Source organism: Chlorocebus sabaeus, chromosome 18, assembly GCF_047675955.1.
Source record: "Chlorocebus sabaeus isolate Y175 chromosome 18, mChlSab1.0.hap1, whole genome shotgun sequence".
Classification (NCBI taxonomy): Eukaryota; Metazoa; Chordata; class Mammalia; order Primates; family Cercopithecidae; genus Chlorocebus; species Chlorocebus sabaeus.
In genome coordinates, this window is record NC_132921.1 from 40,246,484 (window position 1) to 40,272,929 (window position 26,446).

The 26,446-nt window shown below is 35.5% G+C and overlaps 1 protein-coding gene across 2 annotated transcripts in view; it reads left to right on the forward strand.

The window, feature by feature from the left end:
* RIT2 (Ras like without CAAX 2) overlaps window positions 1–15,003 on the forward strand; it is a 402,484-nt gene extending 387,481 nt beyond the window's left edge. The window contains exon 5 of one of the 2 annotated variants that reach the window (XM_007974176.3): window positions 14,510–15,003. In XM_007974176.3, the coding sequence (XP_007972367.1) occupies window positions 14,510–14,737 (228 nt within the window). In that variant the 3' untranslated portion in view covers window positions 14,738–15,003. The remainder of the gene's footprint in view (window positions 1–14,509) is intronic. The other variant, XM_073006352.1, reaches the window with a different exon arrangement.
* Window positions 15,004–26,446: the final 11,443 nt, after the last annotated feature.

Here is a 26,446-nt window from a genome sequence, read left to right on the forward strand (position 1 = left end):
TAGTTGAGATTTGAATATTTTTCTGAAACCAAAGGGGCTGTTACAGAAGAAGACTGAAAATATAGGAAAAAGGTGGGACAACTAGTACTGCAGGATTGAAATAGATTAAAAAAAAAAAAAAGGTTATTCAGCCCAGATAGCGGTATCAAACTTGACAAGAATCAGTAACCTCTCTTTGCCTGAGAGGACAAAGACAAGAGTTAGATAAGATGTCTAATAATACAGATGAGTTTCCAGGTGCTAGTCCAGGATGTTGAAATCATTCTTTTGGGATGCTTTTATTTCCTCACTGAGGTGAAATAGGAGGGTGAGAACATCTGCTTAAAATAAGGATGGGGTCAGAGACCTGAGACAAGAAATGAAGGATTTGAAGAACTAAATGAGAAATAGGAAAGGGAACTGGCTGATAATAAGTAGAACGATTGACAAGAGCACTGATGACTCTGCTAAGATTGAAATATAAATGTAAAGTGGTACCAATAAGCACAAGCACCTACATTTTCAAAAAATACCTGGCTCCCTGTGTGTAAGGCCAGAAAATGTAGAATGTTGGTTCATTTTTGTTTTTTGTAGATACTAGGGTTAGAACTTCTGTAAAATTTATTTTGTTCCAGTTCATCCTTCTTTTCATGGCATGTTTTACCCAAATATAATCCAAAAAGATATACAAGTTGATTGTGAGCTTGAAGGAGCCCAGGATGCCTCTGGGGAGGCTTGAGCTTTCCTCTAGCCTTCATCAAAGTCATTTGTTACTGTGGTCCCTAGATTTCATTCAAGAAGGCATGAAGACCCGGTCTTCTTATTTTTCTGTCCAGAGATTCTGCAGGGTCATGTTCTAACCTGACAACATATGTAATCAAGCATTTTGACACTTTAAGTGAATTGCATAGACATGTTAATGAAAATAAGTTAAAACCTTAAGTAATTCAAATGAGATTTTAGCTTCCAATTCTTTAGTTAATTCACGGAGAGTTTCTTCTGTAGTAATTGGTTGGTTTCTCTTTGGTCAGCTTCCTATCCATTAATTCAGTCTCCATTCAGTGAAGAGATAGGAAAGCTGTTTATTGAACATGGTTCACTTGTAAAGCATTGAGGTATTGCTGGCAATACAATATCCCTTGCCTTCTTGGTCTTATATTCTGCAGGAGATCTAGACATTGTAGAGTTATATAATTTATTATTTAATTATAATTGTTTTATGTGTTACAAGTGTAATACATAAGTTTTTTTTCTTCTATTTTTACCTAATACAAATTTGTTAACATAATAGATTAAATAATAAAATTCTTTGGTCTTTAAAGAGTACATTTTTAGGCCATGTTAAAATGGAAAATTTAGTTATTCATAATAACCAATCCCCTGAAGGTTCAGAAGAACCACTGATTTAATATACGTCAAATACACACATTTATTTATTAGTGCAAACATGTGAAGATATCCTTAAGCATGCACATACATGTATGTATATTTACACGTGCATAGTCCTGCATTTATATATATTGCACATACTTCCCAAGTTTATTGACTTGTATTTTTAGCAAGGTATTTTTTAAAAGCAAAGTCTTTAGGAGAAAAATTCAAAAAAGAAGGCAGATATTGCTGTTAGCAAAATATTTAGCATCAACCTTCTCTTTTTTCCCTTCATGGCAACTCCTGGCTGCCATGGCAACCTTTCCGCCCTGCACACCAGAGTTTCTGGGATGAAAAGCACAAGGCCTTTGAGACTTCAAATGTCTCCTGTACAAAGCAGTCTAAAACCCTTTACCCTAGAGCCATTACCATCCCGTTTCTCAGAACGACTGGCTACACCATTTAATTTATTATGTCCTGCTTTTCTTTCCATTCAATCAATATCTCTCCAGAACAGCGAGACAGAGAAAACCTATTACATTTCCGGAGTAGGCACTCAAGAAATAGGCTTTTTAAAAATTACTGATTTGATGGGTTCCTAATATATTTCATACAGATCTGAATAAATTAGACATCTAAACTCACTAATTTCCTCTGATTGTGCTCTTATTCACTTCTTCTCCCTTGTGCTCTGGTCTAAACCATATTAACTACTGATGATCCCACAAAAGCACCATAATCACTTTTGCCTTAGGCCTTTCTTAGTCCCTTTACCAAGACTCCTTCCTGTTTCCCCAACATCCCACCTCCCCTCACCAACCTAAATAATTACTACTTGCCATTCAGGTCTAAGATTAAGGCTCCCTGTCTCAGGAAGCTGAGAACCACTAAGACAGAGCTGGGCACTACTTGTAAATGCCACCACAGTGCTGTACCCTGTGCTGGCCACTGTCATTGATCTGAGATTTCTTTTTAATTTATCTATTTGTCTCAATCGACAACCAACTCTTCTGTTTATTGTAGCCTCAGCTGTATTCCCATGGCCTGGGTTCCAGTGATGTCATCCACAAATAATGAGCCCTCTTAAGTGCCAGCCACTTTGCTGGAGATCAGGTACAGAGGTGAACAAAACAGACACATTTTCAGCAATAACTAAGCTTACTTTATACTGGTGGGTGATGAAAAATACATATAGGCAAATTCGTGAGATCATCTCACTAATTACTATTGATAGTAATTAAGTACCCTTCCTATCAATAAAATAAGAGTAATGGGATTGCATTAGTGGGGATGTGTGAGAATGCTTTTGAGAGGACAGTTAGCCAAGGTGTCTCAGTGGAGGTGATATTTCAGCTGGGACTTGAAGAAAACAGTCAGGAGGAGACCTGTAGGGGAGCACATTTCAGGCAGAGGAAACAACAGCTGTAAATATTTGAAGGCAAGAGGATTTTGTACTGGGCATGTATCGAATATGATGGGATATAATCGATGAGGGAGAGTGGTATGAATCAGGTTTGGGGAAACAGACAGAGATAACATCATGTAGAATTTGTAGGTCATGCTGAGAAGTAGAAAAAAATTATAAACAGGGCTAAAATGTGGTCTGAAAAATGTTAAAATTTCGTCGTCTTCTTTTCAGACAGTGAACAGACAAACCAAAAATAATATTTATTGGGAGTACACAGTATACTAGGAACTATATAAGTGCCTTTCATGTAATAGCTCATTAAATCCTATTTACCAATTCTATGAAGTAGAATTTTATGAGGAAATTAAACCACAGTCTAAGCAACTCCCTGAGAATTTATGGCTAAAATGTGGTGTAGCCAGGATTTGGATCCTGGTAATCTGATTCCAGAACCTACCCATGATAGCACAATTGTAGGCATTTGCTGAAGCCCACAATATAGCAAAAATACAGTCGAGGGCAATATCCTGGCCTCTGAAATTTCAATTTTATGAACTCATTATAATGGACTCTGTGGTCTCCAGTGACTGTTTATTTGGTGTCATTTTCATCATCATCCAAATTAAATATTTAATGAGCACCCGCCACTGCAAAGTGTGTGGCTTGCTTAATGTGTGGCACAATGAGGATTAAAATAAGACAAAATATTTCTGTCCAGCTGCCTTGCAGTTTGGTTGGTGAGATAAAACAACTAAGGCCTACGAACTTCCCTCAAGGAAGATAAGCTGCACAGCAAAGCAGAGGCCACCAAGGTCACCATCGACTGACTGCACTGGTCTGTAAAGCCTTGAGTAGGCCAGGAAGAAGTGAGAGAGAAGAAAAATGAAAGACTTTCCAGATGGAGGAAAAAATGCCAAATGTAAAGACATAAAAATATGTGTTGAGGAATGATGGGCTCTATGGTGTAAAATGTACTCCACATTCTAAAGAGACCTACAGACAAGCACACAACCAAACTGCCTCTGTTGACTCCTACCCTTGCGTTTCCACAATCCACATCCCTTCCCAGTCTAAGAACCCAGGTGGAAATCTGAGTTTTTGATACCAAGACCAGGAGTTCTTTTCCTTCTCCCTGCCACAAAGAAGGGAAGGAGGATTCTTGCCCTCTTCATTTACAGTACAAGAGAAGGAGACTCCAACATAATCCCTCCTAAAAAAGGGATGTGCTAAGAAGTTACAGACATCTCCTCACCTATCTCTAAAAAAGATAATTGGGAAAAATAGCAGAGCAAATAGAGTACTCTTGGAAGGAACACCCTGTAAGCACACTCTGAGCTGTCAAGAATGGTTTTCCATGTTTCAGTGACTGCAGCTGAGCGTGGGACATCTTGCCAATGCTTTGCTTTGTTTTGTTTTTCCCCGAAGGAGTTTGTGATGACATCTAAGCACTTACCTTTAAACGGAAGATGATCTTTTTTTATAAAAGTAACTCTCATATTAAATAAGTGAATAAATCAAGTTTAATAAATCAAAAGCACTTTCACTACAACTGGCCAAAACTGGCAAGGCCATTAATATCATTAAAACTGATCTAAATCAATTATACACAAACTAAAACAGAAAAATTCAAGTTCAGACGACCTTTCCTTCAAGTTAGCAAATAAGATGCGTTTCCCAGGAAATTTGATTCCTGCTACTTTGACAGTGTAGGCTGCATAATGAAAATTAATAGCTCCATGGGAAATAATGGAGTGAAACACTTACAAGAAGATATTAAAAATATAAAATAAATCCCAAAGAGTTTCTGTATGCCCTAAACATTTTAACAGCACCCAGTAGGCATAACCACTAAGATTTTTGCTTGCAAAGCTTCTGTTGGAGGAGCCAGACCCATCTTTCTGCCAATCTCCCTCACTCAAGGTTAGCAATCATAGCAAAGCAGTGTCAGAGTTTCCTTTTGTGTTGCTAAGAATTATATCGCTGATTAGGCAACTACCATTACTCTGGCTACCTTTACAATAATTGAATTTATTGTATTTTATTTTTACCGAGCTCGGGTAAAAGATAAAAATATGCAGAGAGCGAGAAAGCTCCTGAAGTCAGCGTATTGTTGAGACTGAAAGTCTAATTGGCCAGGATGCTTGCCGCTTCCCACTAGCAGCTGGGCTGGACTAGAACAGGCTGTGCCTGCCTTTTTGCCCCAGTGGTCTCATCAACCCCCCATGCAGCTGTGGCTATGTTCTAATGCCTCCTCTGGCAGATGGGAAATGGCATTTCAGGGAGTGCCTGGCATATTACACGGTGATCTTCTTTGGTGAAAAAGGTCATATATATTAAAAAGATGGCACCCCTGGGTTATTGAAATTTTCTATTACTTGTATGAGACATTTTTCTTTATTCTTTGTTTTCTGCCATTGCTTTCTAAGGCCTCCAGGTGGCACATTAAATCAAAAACTTTCCTTCTTTACAATTGAGGGACACTGTGGTATAATGATATCTGCATCAATTGCTTCTTACCTCTAAAATAATCTCTCTGCAACATTTGTTCCCCACCCCCCACATGTTTCTATATTTATTTAAAATTTAACTTTTCATGTAAGTGCAATATAAAATATTGTGTGCCATTTGTTTACTATTTAAGAATTATCTTAAGTTGTAAAACCTCACATCAGATCAACTAAATATGTATAGAATCTCAGCACAGGGAACTGGAAAGGTTTCCCCATGAGAGACAGCAAGAAAGAAGGGAAGCGGTGCTTAATGGAAGATAGTAGAACTTGATGGACATTTTACTTAATTAGATGTGTGACCTTGAACCATTACTTAACCACTGCTTAACCTTTCTGAGACTGAAACTCCTCATTTGAAAAACAAGAAAATTTAAGTCCTTTCTACCATTGTGCTTCTTTCTTAGGAGTTACTATATCAAGTAGATGAATATTGATGAATATTCAATATTTAATTTTACTTAAAATTTAATTTTACTTAAAATTCAGATAGACAAGATATCTTATGCTAAAAGAATATGTTAATTACCTTAATTTTCAATTCTAATATGGAAGCTGTTACTTCTCGTAATACATTCTAGTTACAAACCAGTCAGACCACCACTAGTGGATTGTTGTGGTACTAAAAATTATTCCCTATGATACTGTTGCAATATAGCCTTCAAATGGACCTTCAAAACGACCATAATAGAAAGAATAAAACCCAGAAACATATAAAAATTAATATTTTGGGGCTTGTTTTTTTGACATGTTTGAACTCAAATTCTTGCATTAAATTTATGCCATATAAATTTCAAGGTCAAAGATAGGTATGACAAATGTATGGCTTGTCAGTATTAGTATGACATGAAATTTTCTTAAAACATGAAAATATATTTTCTGGAAACATAAAACTTTATTGTTAAAGTATGTTTTCACTTTTGGTATTTTTCTTAAAACATAAAAACTTTAGGTCACTGATCTAATAATAATTTTTAAGGAAATATAGAAAAGATGAAATGTTTTACTAAGTTTAATTTCCATTTAGGTATTATAGCAAATGTGAAAATTCATGTTATTCTTCCATTAGATAACACAGAATTAATATTTTGACAATAAATCTAAGATCATATGCAACTACATTTTATGCTTTGAATTAGGTGATCCATGATTCCTACATTATGTATCAAAGTAATGAGTAGGCACAGTTTAAATATACTTCAGCCTCCTACGAAAAATAAAATATTCATATTTTATTCAAAATAAAACATATCATTTATTAAAAGTGCTGTTTTGCTGTATATCATTCCAACAAGAACATTTGCATGGGATTTGTTTACTAATTTTATTTCTAGTCGAGCTTGATTATCACATTGGAATTTTAACTGAATTTTGAAGTCCCTAATGATTTATTTGTGATGCTTGCATTTTAACCATTAGGACATATTTTATAAACGTAAGTGTGTGTTTGTATAAAATATGCATATGTATATCTATAAATGTACTATATATACAATTAAACATATCTTTTTCAAATGATTAAAAAATTTATGGATTTAGCTAAAGACTTAACTTCAATCCTTCTCTACTTCTACTCTTCTTAAAGAAAAATTACCTTTCTATGTTGATGGAAATAATTTCTATACATCTTGGTCAAAAATAATCCAAAATGATAACTCAATGTCAGGGTGCCATTGAGAGCATCTTCATTTCTCCACTGATTTGGAATGATATCCTAATAATAGAAAAACTTTCATAGATATATTGATCTTTTTCCAGGTTCTCTATTGCATTGTAATAAGATTATTTGTCTAACCCTTAACTAATGTCCCACTGCCTGAACCATTATGGGTTTACAGATGGCCTTAATCAGGTGAGACCAACATTATTGTTACTATTCTTCTTCCTACCTCCTTCTTATTAGAATTCAAATATTTCTTCTCTATTTGTGCCTTTATTCTTCTCTTTGAATTTTAATATCATTGTATGACATCCTATGATTCAAAAGTTTTCAGGGTTTTAATGTATTTTCATTGAAATTATACACTAATTTGAAATGATTTATTATCTTTATGATATTGAACCTTCACACCCAAAACTAATACAAGTCTACAATTTGTCATCTGATTGGTTAGATTGCGATAAAAATCCAAACTAATATGATAAAAGTTTTTCTTAATGTATTTGTTAGCATAGCCTAACCAGACCCAACTCATTTTTGTGACAAAGCATGATTTGATGTGATTTGAGTTGATCTGGAGATCTTACATATCCTTTTTGCTGTGAATGTTGCAATATTTAGCTACAGAAATATTACTATACTGGAGTACAAAATTATGCTCCAAATTCAGAGGGAGTGCTGCATGTTTTACAATGCATTTATTTAATTGAGTGTTTAATTGCAATTTTTTATAAAGCAGACAAATTACAAGTATAGAGCTTTATAAATTACAACAACATGAACTCACCTAAAATCACCATATTGGTTAATAATGGAAGATTATTAAAGGCACCCAGAAAACTTTCTTGTATCTCCTTCCAAAGGAAACACTATACTGACTCTGAACACTAAACAATAGTTTTTCTGTTCTTAAACTCTCAAAAAATGTAATTGTGTAACGTGTTAATGTAACAATAGAGAGAACTGGATGTGGGGTAAATGGGAATTACATGTTGCCATAGTCTGTAAATAGAAAACTACACTAAAATTAAAAATTTACTAACAATGTTTCTTAGGTCTGATTTCTTTCACTCAGCATTGTTATGTTTGTAAGATTTATCTAAGTTGTATATAATACTATGTCATTTATTTACATTTAACAGCATCACATTGTATTAATATATAGCAAATTATTTATCAAATCTCCTGGTAATAAGATTTGTGTTGCTTTCAGTGTTTTTGTTTGCTTGCTTTTGCTATTGTGAACAATGTTACTGTAAACAATTTGCATGTCTTTGTTGCATACATCTACACATATTCATTGAAGAAGGCTTCTCTGGTCATAGAGACTAAATTGTAGGAAAGGTTTTAATCACAAATTTAATTTTTTGTGTCATGTTTAGGACAATATAGAATTTCTATTTTTTTATATTTAAGCTTTTGAAAATTATATTTTGGTAGAAATTACTCCTTCACCGAATATTTCTGATATACTGGGACAAACATCATGTTCACATGTTATCTTTTTTATGTTTGTAGTATCTGAAGTGATATATGCTATTTCATTCTTAATATTGTTTATTTATGACTTATTTTTCTTCATCACCCTTAATCTGTCTTGCCTGGGCTTTATAAATTTTGACACCTTTATAAAAAGAATTCATGTTGGATTTTGTCTTCTCTATTGCATAATTGTTTTTTTTTAAATTATTTCTATGTTTATCATTTCTTTGATTTTGCTTTCTTTGAATTAATTTGCTGAGCTTCTGGTTACTTTTTGTAGTTGATATTTTGATCATTAAACTTGAGTGTTGATGCTTTTTAAAAACATGCTTGTAATGCTATAAGCATCATTATGAATAAAGCTATAGATAGTCCTCTAGATTTTGATACAGTACATTTTCACTAGTATTTAGTTTCAAATATTTTGAAAATGTTCCGTGTAATTTCTTTTTTGATCTATTGACTATTTACATATATACTTTTTCTCAAATATTTGGGAATTTAGTAGAGTATTTTTTAAAATTCTAGATCATTTTCATTTATTTTGGACTATGTTATAATTTTTATTCTTTGCAATGTTTTGAGATTCACTTTAGGATAAAGTCAATTTTTATAAATGTTCCAAGTTAACTTGAAGAGAATGTGACTTTTTCATTTGTTAGCTATAGCATGTTGTATATGTCAATTGGATCAGTTGAGTTTGTTTTGTTCAAGTCTCCTATATCCTTACTGAATATTTGCCTATTAATTTTTTCTTTATTCCTTATTTTTATTTCAATAGGTTTTGAGGGAACAGTAGGTATTTGGTTGCATGAATAAGTTTTATCATGTTGATTTCTGAGATTTTGGTGCATTCATCACCCGAGCAGCGTACACTGGACACAATGTGTAGCTGTTTATCCCCCTACCTCCCTTTCCCCTGAGTCCCCAAAGTCCATTGTATCATTCTTATGCCTTTGCATTATCATAGTGCATTAGCTGCCACTTATGAGTGAGAATTACAATATTTGGTTTTCCATTCCTGAGTTACTTCACTTAGAATAATGGTCTCCAATTCCATCCAGGTTGCTGCAAATGCCATTATTTTGTCCCTTTTTATGGCTGAGTAGTATTCCATGGTGTGTGTGTGTGTGTGTGTGTGTGTGTGTGTGTGTGTGTATGTATCCACTTGTTACTTGGCCTGGTTTCGTGTTTTTGCAATTGTGAATTGTGCTGCTATAAATATGCATGTGCAAGTATCTTCTTTGTATAATGACTTACTTTCCTCTGGATAGATACCCAGTAGTGGCATTGCTAGATCTACTGGTAGTTCTACTTTTAGTTCTTTACAGAAACTCCACACTGTTTTACACTGTGTTTGTACTAGTTTAAATTCCCATCAGCAGTGTAAAAGTGTTCCTTTTTCACCACATCCATGCTAGCATCTATTATTATTGTTTGATTTTCCAATAATGACCATTCTTGCAGGAGTAAGGTGATATTGCAACTGGTTTTGATTTACATTTCTCTGATCATTATTGATGTTGAGTATTTTTTGATAATTTTGTTGGCCATTTGTATGTCTTCTTTTGAGAATTGTCTATTCATGTCCTTAGCCCACTTTTTGATGGGATTGTTTTTTTCTTGCTGATTTCTTTGAGTTTCTTGTAGATTCTGGATATTAGTCTTTTGTCAAATGGATAGATTGTGGATATTTTCTTCCACTCTGTGGGTTTTCTTCCACTCTGTGGGATTGCAGAGCTTTTCTCCCACTCTGTGGGTTGTTCATTTACTCTGCTCATTGTTTCTTTTGATGTGCAGAAACTTTTTAGTTTAATTAAGTCCCAAGTATTTATCTTTGTTTTTGTTGCATTTGCTTTTGGGTTCTTGCTCATGAAGTCTTTCCCTACGCCAATGTCTAGAAGGATTTTTCCAGAGTTATCTTCTATTATTTGTATGTTTTCAGGTCTTAGATTTAAGGCCTTGATCCACCTTGAGTTGATTTTTGTATAAGGTGAGAGATGAGGATGCAGTTTCATTCTTCTGCACGTGGCTTGCCCATTATCCTAACATCATTTGTTGAATAGAGTGTCCTTTCCCCACTTTATGTTTTTGTTTGCTTTGTCAAAGATCACTTGGCTGTTAGTATTTGACTTTATTTCTGGGTTCTCTATTCTCTCTTTTTTTTTTTTGAGATGGAGTCTCGCTGTGTTGCCCAAGCTAGAGTGCAGTGGCACAATCTCCACTCACTGCAAGCTCCACCTCCTGGGCTTACGCCATTCTTCTGCCTCAGCCTCCTGAGTAACTGAGACTACAGGCGCCCACCACCACGCCCAGCTAATATTTTGTATTTTTAGTAAAGACAGGTTTTTACCATGTTAGCCAGGATGGTCTTGATCTCCTGACCTTGTGATCCGCCCACCTCGGCCTCCCAAAGTTCTGGGATTACAGGCATGAGCCACCACGCCCGGCCTCTGGGTTCTCTATTCTATTCTATTTATCTATATGCCTATATACCAGTACCATGCTGTTTTGGTGACTATGGCCTTATAGCATAGTTTGAAGTCAGGTAATGTGATGCCTCCAGATTTCTTCCTTACGTCTAGTCTTTCTTTGGCTATGTGCTCTTCTTTTTGCTTCCATATGAAATTTAGGATTTTTTTTTTTTTTTTTTTCGTTCTGTGAAGAATGACAGTGGTATTTTGATGGAAATTGCATTTGTAGATTGCTTTTGGCAGTATGGTCATTTTCACAGTATTGATTCTACCCATCCACGAGCACAGGATGTGTTTTCATTTGTTTCTGTCATCTATGATTTCTTTCAACAGTGTTTTGTAGTTTTCCTTGTAGAGGTCTTTCACCTCCTTGGTTAGGTATATTCTTAAGTATTTTATTTATTTATTTAGCAGCTATTGTAAAACGGGTTATTGATTTCAGTCTCAGTTTGGTTGCTGTTGGTGTATAGCAGAGCTACTGATCTGTGTATATAAATTTTGTATCGAAATTTGCTGAATTCATTTATCTAGGAGCTTTTTGGATAGGTCTTTAAGGTTTTCTAGGTATACAATTATATCATCAGCAAACTGCAACATTTTTACTTCCTCTTCACCAATCTGGATGTCCTTTATTTCTTTCTCTTGTATGATTGTTCTGGCTAGGACTTCCAGTACTATGTTGACTAGAAGGGATGAGAGTGGGCATCCTTGTCATGTTTGTGTTCTCAGGGGGAAAGCTTTCAACTTTTCCCCATTCAGTACTACATTGGCTGTGAGTTTGTAATAGATAGCTTTTATTACAGTAAGGCAGGTCCCTTCTATGCCGATTTTTCTGAGGGTTTAACCACAAAGGGATGCTGGATTTTGTCAAATGTTTTTTCTGCATCTATTGAGATGATCATGTCATTTTTGTTTTAAATTCTGTTTATGTGGTGTGTCATATTTATTGACTTGCATATGTTAAACCATCCCTGGTATGAAATCCACTAGATTGTGGTGGATTTTCTTTTTGATATACTGTTGGATTCTGTTAGCTAGTATTTTGTTAAGGATTTTTGCATCTATATTCATCAGGAATATTGGTCTGTAGGTTTTTTTTTTTTTGTTATGTCCTTTCCTGGATTTGGTATTAGAGTGATACTGGCTTCATAGAATGATTTAGGGAGAGAGGATTCTCTCTTTATCTTGTGGAGTAGTGTCAATAGGATTGTTACCAGTTCTTTCAATTGCTGAGAGAGACACATTAAAATGTCCCACTAGACTTTTGGATTTTATTTTGTCAACTGTTAAAATTTAAACTGAGACTATATTTTTAGTACATAATAATTAGTATAATATCTTCCTTTATTATTATAAAATATTTCCCTTTGGCTCAAATAATGCTCTATTTTTACTTACTGTCTACGTTGTCTGATATTTAAACTATAGCAGCTTTTTTCATGTGTAAATTTCCATTCAAATTTCACTTTTTATATCTTTACATATAATGTACTGCAACTGCAAGATATTTTTGTAAAATCTGGTTGGATAGTCTTTGTTTTTTAAAGTTGGAGACTGTAATGCATTTATATTAACTGTGATCAATTGAATCATTCTTTTGAAATTCTGTTTTCTCTCCATTCTGGTCATGCTTCAATATGAGTTGAGCATATGTCCCGCCTCATTGACTTTACGTTTCTCCATGTGTCATTTGGCCCCTGGGATATAGGTAAAATAATTTCTGCCTCCTGTGCATCTTCTCTATAGTATTGGAATATCATTTCCAAGATAAGAGGGTCTCTCTTAGCCTGAGTCCCAAAATAAGAGGACAAGAGGAATACACCAGAACCCACCTGACAGCCTGGAGCAGAGCTGCCAAAAATCTACTCCTTGGCTGCTAAAAAACAGTGTAGCAACAAAACAAAACAAAACAAAACAAAAAATATTTTGCAAGTCACAGAGGCATTTAGGCTGTATTAATATGACTATAACCTAATGAAAGTCAATAAATATAGAAAATAATTCCAGAACTGTTGTGTTGCTACAAAAAACATAAAATATGCATCATTAACTTCTGGGTGGGGAAAATTCTTACAGGTAACTGAAAAATAAATGGTAACCCACATTTTACAGTGTCATACCATTTGGTAAGATTATCCCTTGTGATAACTTGAAAATCAGGGAAGTTACTTAATAAACATAACTTTGCCCAATTGCTTAGTTGATTGTTTTCACTGCATTTCTTAAGTTATTTTAAGATAGAAATGTGCTAAAAAAAATTGGTATGTTTACCAGCAGGAATGAAAAACAATTTAAAATGAGAGAGAATCCAGACATGTTTTATCTCATAGGGTTAAAATGTGACAAGTTACTCATCTCTGTTTAACAGCCAGTAGTGAGATCAATCTATCACAAACTAGAGTGAACAACCTGTCTTTGGGATCAGATAAACTTGACAGATTTTTACACCCCAGCTCAGCCACTTACTAACCATATGATGTGTTGTAACAGTTTAAAAAGTTGGTTTCCGCCTTGATTGCAACAATTGCAAAATGTCAACAACTTAAAAGAATAAAGTTGTGGTTTTTTTTTTCTTTTTTCTTAGTTATACCACACATCCAAAATGGGTGAGCTAGGAGGTCTATTTATTATTCAGAGTCCTGGTAACTCAGGATTCTGGACTGATAATCTGGTAGGGCTTCATGGGAGCACTAAATTTTGAGTAGGAATATTAGTACCAACTACAGGAACATAGAATCCACTGTGCTAATATATGTGTATAATTTATCTTTATATTTTACTTAATATTTATTCAATCCTGGGTAATTTTGTTGATCATTCTTTAAACTCTTCCAATACTTCTAATGGTGATGTAGGCACCAGGAGTTGTAGTAGATACTAAAGGAATGGTAAGTGAGACAGACATGGTCCCTGGCCTCAGTCAGTTTATGATCTCTAGAGATCCATTACAACAGCATGAACCACAGTCTGGATAAGTGCCACCAAAACGTATGCAGAGTCAAACCTACTCCAGAATATTGGCTAGAGAGAGGCTTATTTACCCGTAATGGTGGTGTTTGCTTTTCATTTTCTTTTGATAGATTATTTTTTTAATTTTATGATAACTCCATCTCTTCAACTTATTCTTAAGTGAAAGCTCTGGACTATAATAACAACTAACATTTATAGAGCTTTAAACATGTGCCTAGCATGTGCCTCTTCTAGATGATCTCACTCAACCCTAACAAAGAGGTTTTGAGGCAGATATTAATATCTCACACTGAGGAAATCGGGGGGAAAAAAGTCAAAAAATTTACCCAAGTTTGCAAAGCTGAAATGTAGTTGAGCTGGTACTTGAAACAAAGCAGATTTAATATAAAGCTATTCTTTGACCACTTTGCTATGTTGCTTTTTTGAATTCCAGAGAGCTGATTTCTAGTTCAATTTTTAAATCAGTCATCCTTTCAAGGATTCTAACTTCTCATTTGTCCTTCAAATTCTAAAATTCTAGGATTCTCTCTTAAAACAAATTCTCACATTGCTATATATTTTAAATGTAACTGGGGTCCACAGCTCTAGTAGAGAACATATTTTTAATTGAAGAGTCTTTCTCTTTCTGTCTTTTAAATATTTTTTGTTTTTTCCTTAGGTTTCTACAGAAGAAGGCTTGAGTCTGGCCCAAGAATATAATTGTGGTTTTTTTGAGACCTCTGCAGCTCTCAGATTCTGTATTGATGATGCTTTTCATGGCTTAGTGAGGGAAATTCGCAAGAAGGAGTCCATGCCATCCTTGATGGAAAAGAAACTGAAGAGAAAAGATAGCCTGTGGAAGAAGCTAAAAGGCTCTTTGAAGAAGAAGAGAGAAAATATGACATGATATCTCTGCTTTTGAGTTCCTCACTCTCTCTGAATTTTATTAGTTGGACAATTCCATATGTAGCATTCTGCTTCAATATTCTCTGTGTGTGTGTCTCTCTCTCTTTAAATATCTGCCTGTAGGTAAAAGCAAGATCTGCATAACTGTACCTCTTGAGATAGTTTTGTTTTGCCTTTAACAGTTGGATGGATTTTGTCAATCAGCTGGATATGCTGTTTAGTTTTTACAATATATTACTAAATAAACTTGACATTCCAATTGCCTCATTTCCCTTTAAAGAGTCTAGCTTCATTTGGTATGCTGTCTGGTTATAAAGGAAATATGCAAAATTGCAGCCAGAATGATAAAAGGCTCAGGGGATCTGCCTTTGCCTGATAACACTCTGGTTGTTTGCATTTCAGGAATCTCAGTAAATAATGAAGAAGCTCAGGATATAATTCAGGGCAGAAATCTGCAGCCTGGTCTTTTCTTATTGTAGAAGTCATGGTGCTTCTTCTTGAATGCTCCAGAGATAAACCTTACAGGAATTATCAATAATAGGAACTGGTTTGGGGTCATTGGAGAGCTGAAATAAAATATCTACATATTTACAGTGCTCTGCCCCAGTTAAGTTGTGGCAAAATTATCACAGTGAAGGCACTAGGCTGTGGCAAAAGGATGTTGTCTCTGTAGTGGGAAGAGAGAACCTACTATGAATTTGGTGGTTCATAAGCTCATTAAAAGACACTTTGCTCCCCACATTGAGAAGTCCTTCTTAGGGTTGCTTCACCTGCATCAGGACCATTTATACGGTATGAGACTTGAGGGCTCCAGAGACCCTGTGAGCTCCCTATATTGCCAAAATCTCCTCTCTTCCCTTACATGAAATGCTACCAGAGGCTTTTCTCTTGTTTGTTTTACAATGACTCATCATGTAAAATGAAATTGCCCATTCACTCATTTTTTCTCATAGTGTGAATGGGTTTATTAAATTCAAGCTCAGAAAATACACTACCAGAGAGCACAGTTCTGAATGTTTAATAGGCAAGCGTGAAGAGGAAAACCATAAAGCTAAGCATGCGATGGAATCTATCAAGCCCATCTTCATGGGTTGAGGACTGTTTTTAATCATTAATTAGGGAAAAAGAGAGATGAGGGGCATAGTTATCATTCAATATTCAATCACTTCTTCTTCATTATTCACAATGCCTCTGGTACTTGCTAAACTCTGAGAATTCAGAAATGAATCACTCATACATGGGCCCTGTAGCTTAACATTTACCTATGAGTTTCACTCCACTGAAAGAACAATGAGATTACAAATTCTCAGACAAGAAAAAGACATTTTACATCATGATACAGATACAGCTAAAAGAGAATTTAGGGAATATCATTTTTTAGATGCTAAACTGGAAATTAGCCTTTCACGATATTGTACTTGCAGGTCCTTTGATTGCTTGAGGCCACAGCTGTTTCTCAAACCCACTTAGACTTCACTTTTTTCCTCTTAGACCCTGGGATCAAGGACATTGTCATGTACTTATCTTTTGCTAGTAACTACTGCCACTTTATCCCTAGGGTTTTACTCAAGCCACATCTTCTAAGGAGTGAGGCACAAACTAACCAGGTTTCCCCCATCTTATATTGCCACTAAAACCAGATCCACTGCACCTTTTAATTGTAAAGGATTCATAATTAGGAGGAAAGCCAAAAAAAAAATAATAACAAACATGGAGACAACATGAAGACATTAAGATAGCAAGATTCTTTCTTACAGTCTTAGAACTGGTCATTGTTTTCTCCTTTCTTGGCCTTGGATTGTTTAATCCTTTGCTTTTGTCCCATTAAACGGGCACACTCACCTCCAGTACATTCTTTGCCTTTTGCAGCCCAGGGCCCCAGAACCCTCCAAACCTGGGAAGGCCCTACGAATCCTGCCCTCCATCAGTGACTCTCCTGTTTACCAGAAGATGCAATCTAGGAAATAATACTTGGCACCTATTTTCCAATGATGAGCCTGCATTTTTGAAAACCTGTTGATTGCCTTATACATAAATGATAGTGTTTGACACATTTTCTAGCACAATCAAATCTTCATACATTTTAACGTTTATCTTTCATTGTCAACTCTTCTGCCTTTGGCTCTAGAGTTCTATAGCTCATTTCTCCTTTCCTCTATCTCTTTCCTTATGCTTCTAGAGTCCTAGAAAATATTTATGTAGCTTAGAAATCGTCAGTGGGGCTTGGATTGGGGAACAAATACAAAGTCCAATCATTTTATTCTATAGTAGAAAGGAGTTCTATAAATTATAACCCAGATGCTAAAAGAATATAAGGTAATTATCACCAGCAGAGACAGGCAGACATTGAGCATTACTTTAAACCAGTCTTTCTTTCAAAAGAATGAACCAAAAGAAAGTGTCCCATAATAAAACTTAGATATTTATGCCAAGGGCTATTGATATTGATAATTTGTGTAAGAACAAATTATGAAGATCTTGTTTCTAATCATATCCCTGAAAATTTCTTACCAGACTAAGGACATCTAAGTAATTCCAAAAACTCAGAGAACTACAGTGTGCATACGCCTTCATTGCCAAGCAAGTCTCTGAAAGCTTTTGCCCAATATGCATAAATGTTCATTGTAGGCCAATGTGTAGTCACCCCACACAATTTACCAAATAGCAATGAAATGCCTACTAGGTACCAAAAACTTTTCTGCATACTGCATGTGTGTGTGTGTGTGTGTGTGTGTGTGTGTTTGGTGAAAAGGTACTGGGAAATTCTGAATACAATCTCTGCCCCTCAGAAAAGTACCATTTACCTATGTTAGGGTATTTCTTTATTAATTTATCTTATAGACACATATGATTAAATAAGTTTTCAGATGAGAGTCAAATGGGAGCCTAAGATGTTATATTTTTTGTTCAGGAAGCACTAGTTGAAACTGTAAACTTCTGTAGAAAATATCAATGAGGAAAAAACATGGGCAGTTGGGCTGCACATCATTTGTATAATGCTCAGATGCACAAGGAACAGATAACTGCTTTATTTCTCTATAATTCATATGTTATTTCTCATGAACCCCTGACTAATGGGGAGCTGGTGGTAGATGGGACTAAATTTTCGCTCATGCCAGTAATTTAGTGCTAATCTGAGACAATAATTTAAGGCATTTCTTTAACCAACCTCTGCTGTGTGCAGTTGGGTCACTGTTTGATTATTCAAAGTTCTTCTCTGTTTATTCTCCTTTTCAAATTGCATCTGAGTATAGGAGAAAGGTGTGGCTTTAGTGACCTCATGGTAGTAGTTTCTTTGTCTTATCTTCTATGCCCTGTGGTATCCCCCGTATTTTCTGTGATCTTTTAAACTCAAGGTCTTGTCTTACTCTGTTTACTGGGCTAACTGTGAGGTATGTCAGGGGTTGTCAAGTGTGTCATGAAAAACAGCCAGTCTCTACTGGAGCCAATGATCTTGTACCTTTTCCATGGGTCTCAAGGTCCTTTACAACACAGTGTCTTTATTCTGACCCAGGTCCTTCTAGTCCACCTCGCCCAGCACCTCTGCCTCCCTTTTGGATCCCTGGCATGCACGAAGAGGGCACGAAGAGAGTACTGCTTCAGTGAGGCTATTCTAGCTCTCTGCACCCCCTCGGTCTAGCCCATGTGTGGATGCCCCAAGGAGTCCAGATTATTCCTAATATTCCTTGGCAAAAGTGATATACAAGCACAGACCAATGGGAATGGAGGTTGCCTGAAAATACTGAGTGTGCCCATGGCTATGAGGAAGTTTGTCAGTAGCTCCAGTGTTCCCAAAGGAACCTCACACCATATTCAGCCTGAAAGACTTTGGGTGGTGAGTTAAGAAGATCCTGGTGAGTGACCCATTTGCTTCATTTATTTATTTTTTAAAATTTTTTTAGAGACAGGGTCTTTCTCTGTTTTCCAAGCTGAAGTTCAATGGTGCGATCTAGCTCCACTGCAAGCTCAAACTTTTCTTTTAAGTAATCTGACAAGATTGCTCTTCTGATAAGAAACAAAACAGAATTTAGTAGTCAAAGTAGTGAAATGATGCCCTTTTTTAGGGGGCTTCTGTTCTTCCACTGAAGCACTACATATATATATATATATAAAAAGACATATTTATATATCTTAAAAAAACATGTGTGTATGTATATATATGCATATATATAATATATACGTATATGTGTGTGTGTACATATATATACACACACATATATACATATATATATAGAGAGAGACAATGATGGGTCAATACAACTTTCAAGATACGGAAATACATTTTAAAAATTTAAAAATATAATGATCTGGCTAGGCTTGGCGGTTCGTGCCTATAATCCCAGAACTTTGAGAGGCTGAGGCAGGTGGATCACCTGAGGTCAGGAGTTCAAGACCAGCATGGCCAACATGGAGAAATCCTGTCTTTACTAAAAATACAAAAATTAGCTGTGCATGGTGGCATGCATATGTAATCCCAGCTACTTGGGGGGCTGAGACAGGAGAATCTCTTGAACCTTGGAGGAGGGGTTTGCAGCGAGCCCAGATTGCGCCACTGCACTCCAGCCTAGGTAATAGAGCGAGACTTCATCTCAAATAGGTAGATAGGTAGGTAGGTAGGTAGGTAGGTAGGTAGGTAGGTAGATAGATAGATAGATAGATAGATAGATAGATAGATAGATAGATGATAGACAGATAGATACATAGATATAGATAATAGATAGATAGATAGATGACAGATAGATAGATAGATACATAGATAGATAGATAGATAGATAGATAGATAGATAGATAGATAGATAGATACATAGATAGATAGATAGATAGATAGATAGATAGATAGATAGATAGATAGATAGATAGGCAGGGCACAGTAGCTCACGCCTGTAATGCCAGCACTTTGGGAGGCCGAGTCGGGCAGATCACATAAGGTCGGGATTTCAAAACCAGCCTGGCTAACATGGTGAAACCCCACTTCTACTAAAAATACAAAAAATTAGCCGGGTGTTGTGGTGCACGCCTGCGATCCCAGCTACTCGGGAGACTGAGGCAGGAGAATAGCTTGAACTCAGGAGGCGGAGGTTGCAGTGAGCCGAGATTTTGCCGTTGCACTCCAGTTTGAGCAACAAGAGCTAAATTCTGTCTCAAACAAACAAACAAACAAAAATATAGATGATAGACAGATGATTGATTGATTGATAGATAGATAGATAGACAGACAGTTAGATCTCCATTGCATATGTCACATTTAAGACTAAGCCTTCTGACCAACTTTGTGTAAAATGTCATAGCTCTTCTGATGTGAGTCTTCACATGGTTTAAGACTGAGCCCTAAAATCTACCTGCCTTAAATCCTCCATTTTCAGCATGTGCTTAAACACTTCTACTTGGCCTGAAGCTTTTCTCTTAGAGTTTCTATCTGGGGTTAGATAGCAGAAGTGCAGCCATTCTTTCAGCCCACCCATCCACTATTAAATGTAAATGTTAAGAAAGTAGTAAATCTAGCCATCTCATTAAAATATCAACAACATAAATATATTTGTCATAGGATCTAGTTGCTATTTTTGAAAACTGAGCAAAGGGGCCTATAGTGGAAGGATCAAAGAACACGTGAAATTTGAACACGAGAAAGGGAACGTAGACCATTCATCATTTTGTGGGCAATAGGTATAAATCATCTATTGTACCTAAGACTTTGGATTTATGCGATAGAACAAAGTAACCAGGGGCCACAGGATAAAAGGATTACTAAGAGGAATAAATGGATGAGGAACAACAAAGCAGGGTGGGAAGTAAGAATGTAATGCAAAACATACCTGGATTTATCATATTCTACTTTTTTCATCCATTTGCTTCAGTCTAGTTTAACCTTTAATTCCCCACGATATATGAAACCTGGTGTCTCTGTCTTCCTTCAAAAATACTGGTCCAAATTATTAATTCTTATGGACAAAAGAGTACATTAATAAATCGACGTTTTAGCCCTGTAAAAAACTGCTGCATAGTTTTAATGATAATGTCAATGTGATTTGTATCCCATCCACTTTTTAAATATTCCGTATAAATTAACCTTGTATCTTAAAGAAAAAGTTAAATTACATAACAGATAAACAGTGTTTCAGGAAACCACATAAATTATTTCAACCCAGTCTTCCCATATATAGAGAGAAACTGAGGCCCCAAGGAAGGGAAAGTCCCGAGGCATGTGAGGTCAGTCAAGCTCCTTAAACTACACTTCACTGCCATTTAGGGACTTAATATGCCAAAATCCAGTATAAAAATGCCAGTGATGAAAAACTCAAGGAAGAGGCAAATGGAAAGAAGACGTGACAACTTTAGGCTTGAGTGAAACTTCAGACATCAAATTTTGCTAGAATGACTTTAGATTATTATATTTTCCATTTTAGTAAAATTTTAGTAAATATAATCTCAAAAGTAGATATTTTAGTAAATTTAATCTCAAAAGAAGGAACAAACATATTTTCCTTGTGCACCTGTTATGCCATTAAGATTGTAACAATAATTTATGCTGTGAACTGTGTTGCATTGTTCAGTCTTCTCTAGAGGTGTAATTAAAACCATATAATAAATACGTTTTAAAATATGGTTTCTGGAACAGATCCATAGTGTCTCTTTAAAATCTAAATTCCTTTAAAAATATGAGGACTGTTTGCCTTCCTTTCTAGGTAAGACAAATAGGACACTGAGCAATGCTATTGAAAGTCACTCCCTTCTGGATAGTACAGTAGACAAGGGAGGGAAAGCATCAATTAAGAGAAGTTTGCCAAAGGTTTTTAATTTATTACTGGTGAGAAATGCTGTATTTACAGCAATTAGACTATACGTTTAAATGTAGAACAGGTAAAGTGAGAAATAAAAGCACTGTCAATGTGTCGGTACCCTGCAGATGTTTAGTAAGCTCAAAAACCCTATCAGTTATAGACTCAAGAGCTTTCTGTTTGCCTCGTGCCAGAATCATAGACACTGTGACTTTGGGTCAGTCAAGTCCTTCTCTGAGCACTAAGCAGTTACTATATAAACTGGGAATGGGATTAGGATATAGAAAGATCAACAATCCCTGAATGCTTTAGCTTGGCCTCTGGAACATATTGTATAATACACTATATATCATATCTTCTGAATTCATTAGGATTTTATAGGTTAACAATAGAAATTACTCATATCCTTTCAGTTATCAGTGGAAAGAAAGAGGACCTCTAAGGTAGTAAATGTATGGTTTCAACAATCAAACTAAAATGATACGTGAACCACAAATTCCGAAGTAGATAATTGGCTCACAAATCATTCAATTTACTCATGTATTCATTCAGTTACTAATATTTTGAACTCTTGTGTGCAACACACTCTACACAGCACTGTTTATTAACCCCTCAGTAATCAACACAGTGAGCCAAACCATTCATCCATATGGTAAGAAAACATTTTCTGAGAACCCATTCTGTGTCAAGGACTGCATTAAGCTTGGGGATAAAATTGTACTAAAACAGTCATGGTCCTTGCTATCTTTGAGCTTATAGTCTAATCAGGGAAAGATGGCAATGAAATAGTTACATTTGTAATTCTAAATTTGCGACTGCAGTCAATGTATTAAAGGAGAGTTTGAGTACATAAATATTGTCCATAATAGGAGAATTTGATCTAGTTGAGGAGGTCAGGGCTTCCCTAAAGATAGGAGGATTCAGTTGTCATATAAAGAATGAACAACAATTATCTAGACCAAGAGGAAAGGGAAGGTGTTAAGAGATTTCTGGCAGTAAGATCAGCATGGGTATCATCCCTGTGGCAATTGGGCGAATGGTAAGTAATGGAGAGCAAAATTACAGGAAACGAAAGAAAAAAAAATCTATGAAATGATGAGACAGGAGGGAAAAGTTGGGAATGAGACCATGTGTGTCCATTTGAGTGAGAGCTGAGAGAAACCAGAGGCTGTTAAAGGAATTTAAACAGTGGGATGAAATAACAATTATTTGCCTTTTAAAATAGTAATTCTTGCTCTGGAGAAATGATTGGAAGGAGAAAAGAGCTTGCCATAATTGTATTTTATTTATGAGCAATTATGTAATCTAATACCTATACTTTACTCAGGGCTGAATAAAAATTTAAAAGAATTGGTCACTTAACAGAAATTGTGATGCTATCATTTTCACAGCAATGATGACCCATTCTTTCTACTTAACAACAAATTTTACAAAGCCCTTCTCCAAACAGTTCAAGTATTTTATTCAGGCCAAGAAGTTATTCAGACTTCTTTAAAAGCAGTATTTCAGATGTTTGACGTAGAGTAACTTTATTTGGCAACTAAATGTAAGATGGATTGAGATGAGAAAACAGTGATAGCTAGATGATAATTTGACAGGTACCAGCTATAATCTTGGTATGAAGATGGGCATGTGTGGTCTAGGGTGATAGTATGGAAGTGAAGGGGAAAAATCTTGTGTATAGATTTCCCAGTTGTACCATTTTCTCTGAGCACAAGACTGCGCAGGGCATGGCTTTTGGAAAAGCCTGTTTCATGAGCTAGGGCGTGGCAAAATAATAAAATCAATGTTCCTGGGGACTTATCTCGTTCCTTCATTTTGTGTGTTTTCTTCATCATTTTAATACTATTGAAGGTGCCCTTCATTTTGTTCTTTCAAAACTGTCTATCGCTTTGTGCTCCCTGGTTTCAGAATGAATGGTTTTAAACAACCAAATAAGCAGTAAAATGTTAGGCAAGCTACAATCTCTCTGAGCTCTGAGCTTCTCATTTCTTAATCTGTAAAATGGAAATAACAGTGAGGCCTATTTCACAAATTGGTATAAAGTATAAATGAGACTAGGCACATTAAAATACATCACAGGGTCTTATATAGTATATATATAGTATATATATATAGTATATAGTATATTATAGAATAATCAATGAGTAAGTAAGTAAATGAATAAATATATTGTGTTGTTGAAGTAACACAACTGTGCTCTGGGCTTTCCCTAGAAAAGACGGGACAATCAGGCCAGGTGTGGTGGCTCATGCCTGTAATCTCAGCACTTTAGGAGGCAGAGGCAGGCGGATCACTTAAGATCAGGAGTTCGAGACCAGACTGGACAACATGGTGAAACCCTGTCTCTATCAAAAATATAGCAAGGCATGATGGTGTGTGCCTGTAATCCCAGTTACTTGGGAGGCTGAGGCAGAAGAATCACTTGAACCTGGGAGGTGGAGGCTGCAGTGAGCTGAGATTGTGTCACTGCACTCCAGCCTGGATGACAAAGCAAGACTTAATTATAAATAAATAAATAAATAAATAAATAAATAAATAAATAAATAAAAAAGGAAAAGATGGGACAATCTTACTATAACTACTGATATGTACTTTAGCAGCGAATACGTGAACTCATTTAGAAAATATTTGCCTTCTATCTTCCAGAAGCTGATCAGCAGAGGGTTCTCAGATAAAACAAAATGAAGATAATTTATGACTCTTAAAATAAGGAGAGAAGAAAACTGTTTTTTTTTTTTTTTGCCTTTGCAGTCTAGAAAAATGTTAAAAAGGATCATTCCCCCACTAAGACTTCAGACTACAGGAAAGAACCACTGCTAAAACCTCATGGTCAGAAAAAGGAGAATAAAGTATTTGAAGATAATAAGGTACATCCTAGTCCACTGAAAGTCAGGTCATTGTCTCCTGTGTCTCATTTCTTAATCAAGTCACTGAACTTTAAGTAAATCAAAGCCTTCATGGAAAAGGATTTTTCCCACTGATATTATCATATCAGTATGCTTATTGAATGCCTTATAATTCAACTAATATTCAACAACACAATTTTATAATTTCCCAAATATAGAATAGCTAACAAGTTTGAAACCAAATGTTCATGTGATGCAGACAATTATATTTCAATTGATCAAACAAATGAAGTCTAGAAAGTCTTTGATAAACACTGCTTAAATGTTTAAGCAGGCATATTTTGGAGAATATTAGATAAATCACAGCATAATTGAAAGAAAATGGATGGGAAAGGGCATCTCAATTTCAAATAAATTATATTTTACCCAAATTCCAAATTTCACTCAACTGCAAAACTAGCAAACTCATACCTTCAAAGAAAAATCTAAAGGTTCCACATTATTAAAAAGAGATAATGGGAAACAACATATTTACTTGTAGGTCAGCCTTTCCAAATGTCTATCTTAAGTATGGAAATTTAATTTACCCTGAAATATTAATTCAAGACCAATGATTTACTTTGCAAAGAGATTCTTCAATTTTATTTATATCCACTTCAGTAAATGTAGCCCTGGCCCCAACTCCACACATTTAAAAGAATTTTCTTTTTGGAGAGACTAAAAGCCCTGAAAAGCATAAAACAAAGCCAAGGGGCAAATAGAAGAAAACACAGAAGAGAAAGAAGGTCGAAAGTTCAGAGCTGGATTAATAGCATTAATGTTAAAATCATAAGAATTGTAGAAGATCAATAAGAAGACAAATGGCTAAGGGAAAAGATAGAAATAATGAAAGCAAAACAGCTTTATTACATATAAAGAATTATTTGTAATAGGGTAGAGGAAACAATGTTGAAGGCATAAAAAATGAATTTAAAATAGAAGAATGAAATATTATTAGTTCCTTGTTCAAAATCACTGAAAGCTTCTCATCACTGCAAAGCTTTGATGCAGATCCTAAATTTCTGCATGACGAGGCCCCTGAGTAAGTCTCTTACCTTGTCTTCTAGCCCTTTGTGTCTAATTATGAATCTCACATGGTATTTCTAAGTGAATTCAATTCAACAAACATTTTCTTTACCTTCTCTATCAATGGAAATGTTTTCAGCTTTGAGTAACAGAAAACTCAACTCAGAAGGATTTAAACCACACAAGGGCTTTGTTACTGCATATAACAAAGAGTAAAACAAGGTAAGATTGCTTCAAGGTGGCTCTGGGTTTGTTAATTCAGTATCTCGAATGTGTCTGGAAGGACTCATACTTTTGAACTTTTATTCTGCCTTTCTTAATGTTATTACAATGATTAATTTAGACAAATAGAGATTTGTCTACTGGTTCAGACTTTTGTAAAAAGCACAGAGCCCTGTGGAAGAGAGTGGTTAGTTGATAAAATCAAAGTTGTCTTAGCAAGGAGGTGTTGGGGGACAAAAGTGTGGAGTATGTCTCTGGAGTAGGCCACAGACACAAGCTGCAACACCCTCTATATGCCAGGTATATTCTTTGTAGACCTCATGAGAAGGTAAAGGCACAAATCATCATTTGAACTTCAGGGAATTGCATCTCAAATGCAAAACTTTCCCGGTTGACTTTGTGAGTGAGTGTTAAGGCAAGCCTCTTGGGAATATCAGCTAGGGTGGTTTTGAATTTTATTTGTTTCTTTATAAGTTTTTTTTTTTTTTTTTTACTGACACATTGTAATTGTACATATTTATGTGGGGAAATTTGATTTTTTTTAAATTTTACTTTAAGTTCTGGGATACATGAGCAGAACGTGCAGGTTTGTTAAATAGGTATACATGTGCCATGGTGGTTTGCTGCACCTATCAACCTGTCATTTAGGTTTTAAGTACTGCATGCATGAGGTATTTGTCCTAACGCTCTCCCTCTCCTTGCCCCCGACCCTGTGACAGGCCCCAGTATGTGATGTTCCCCTCCCTGTGTTCATGTGTTATTGTTCAATTCCCACTTATGAGTGATGAGTGAGAACAT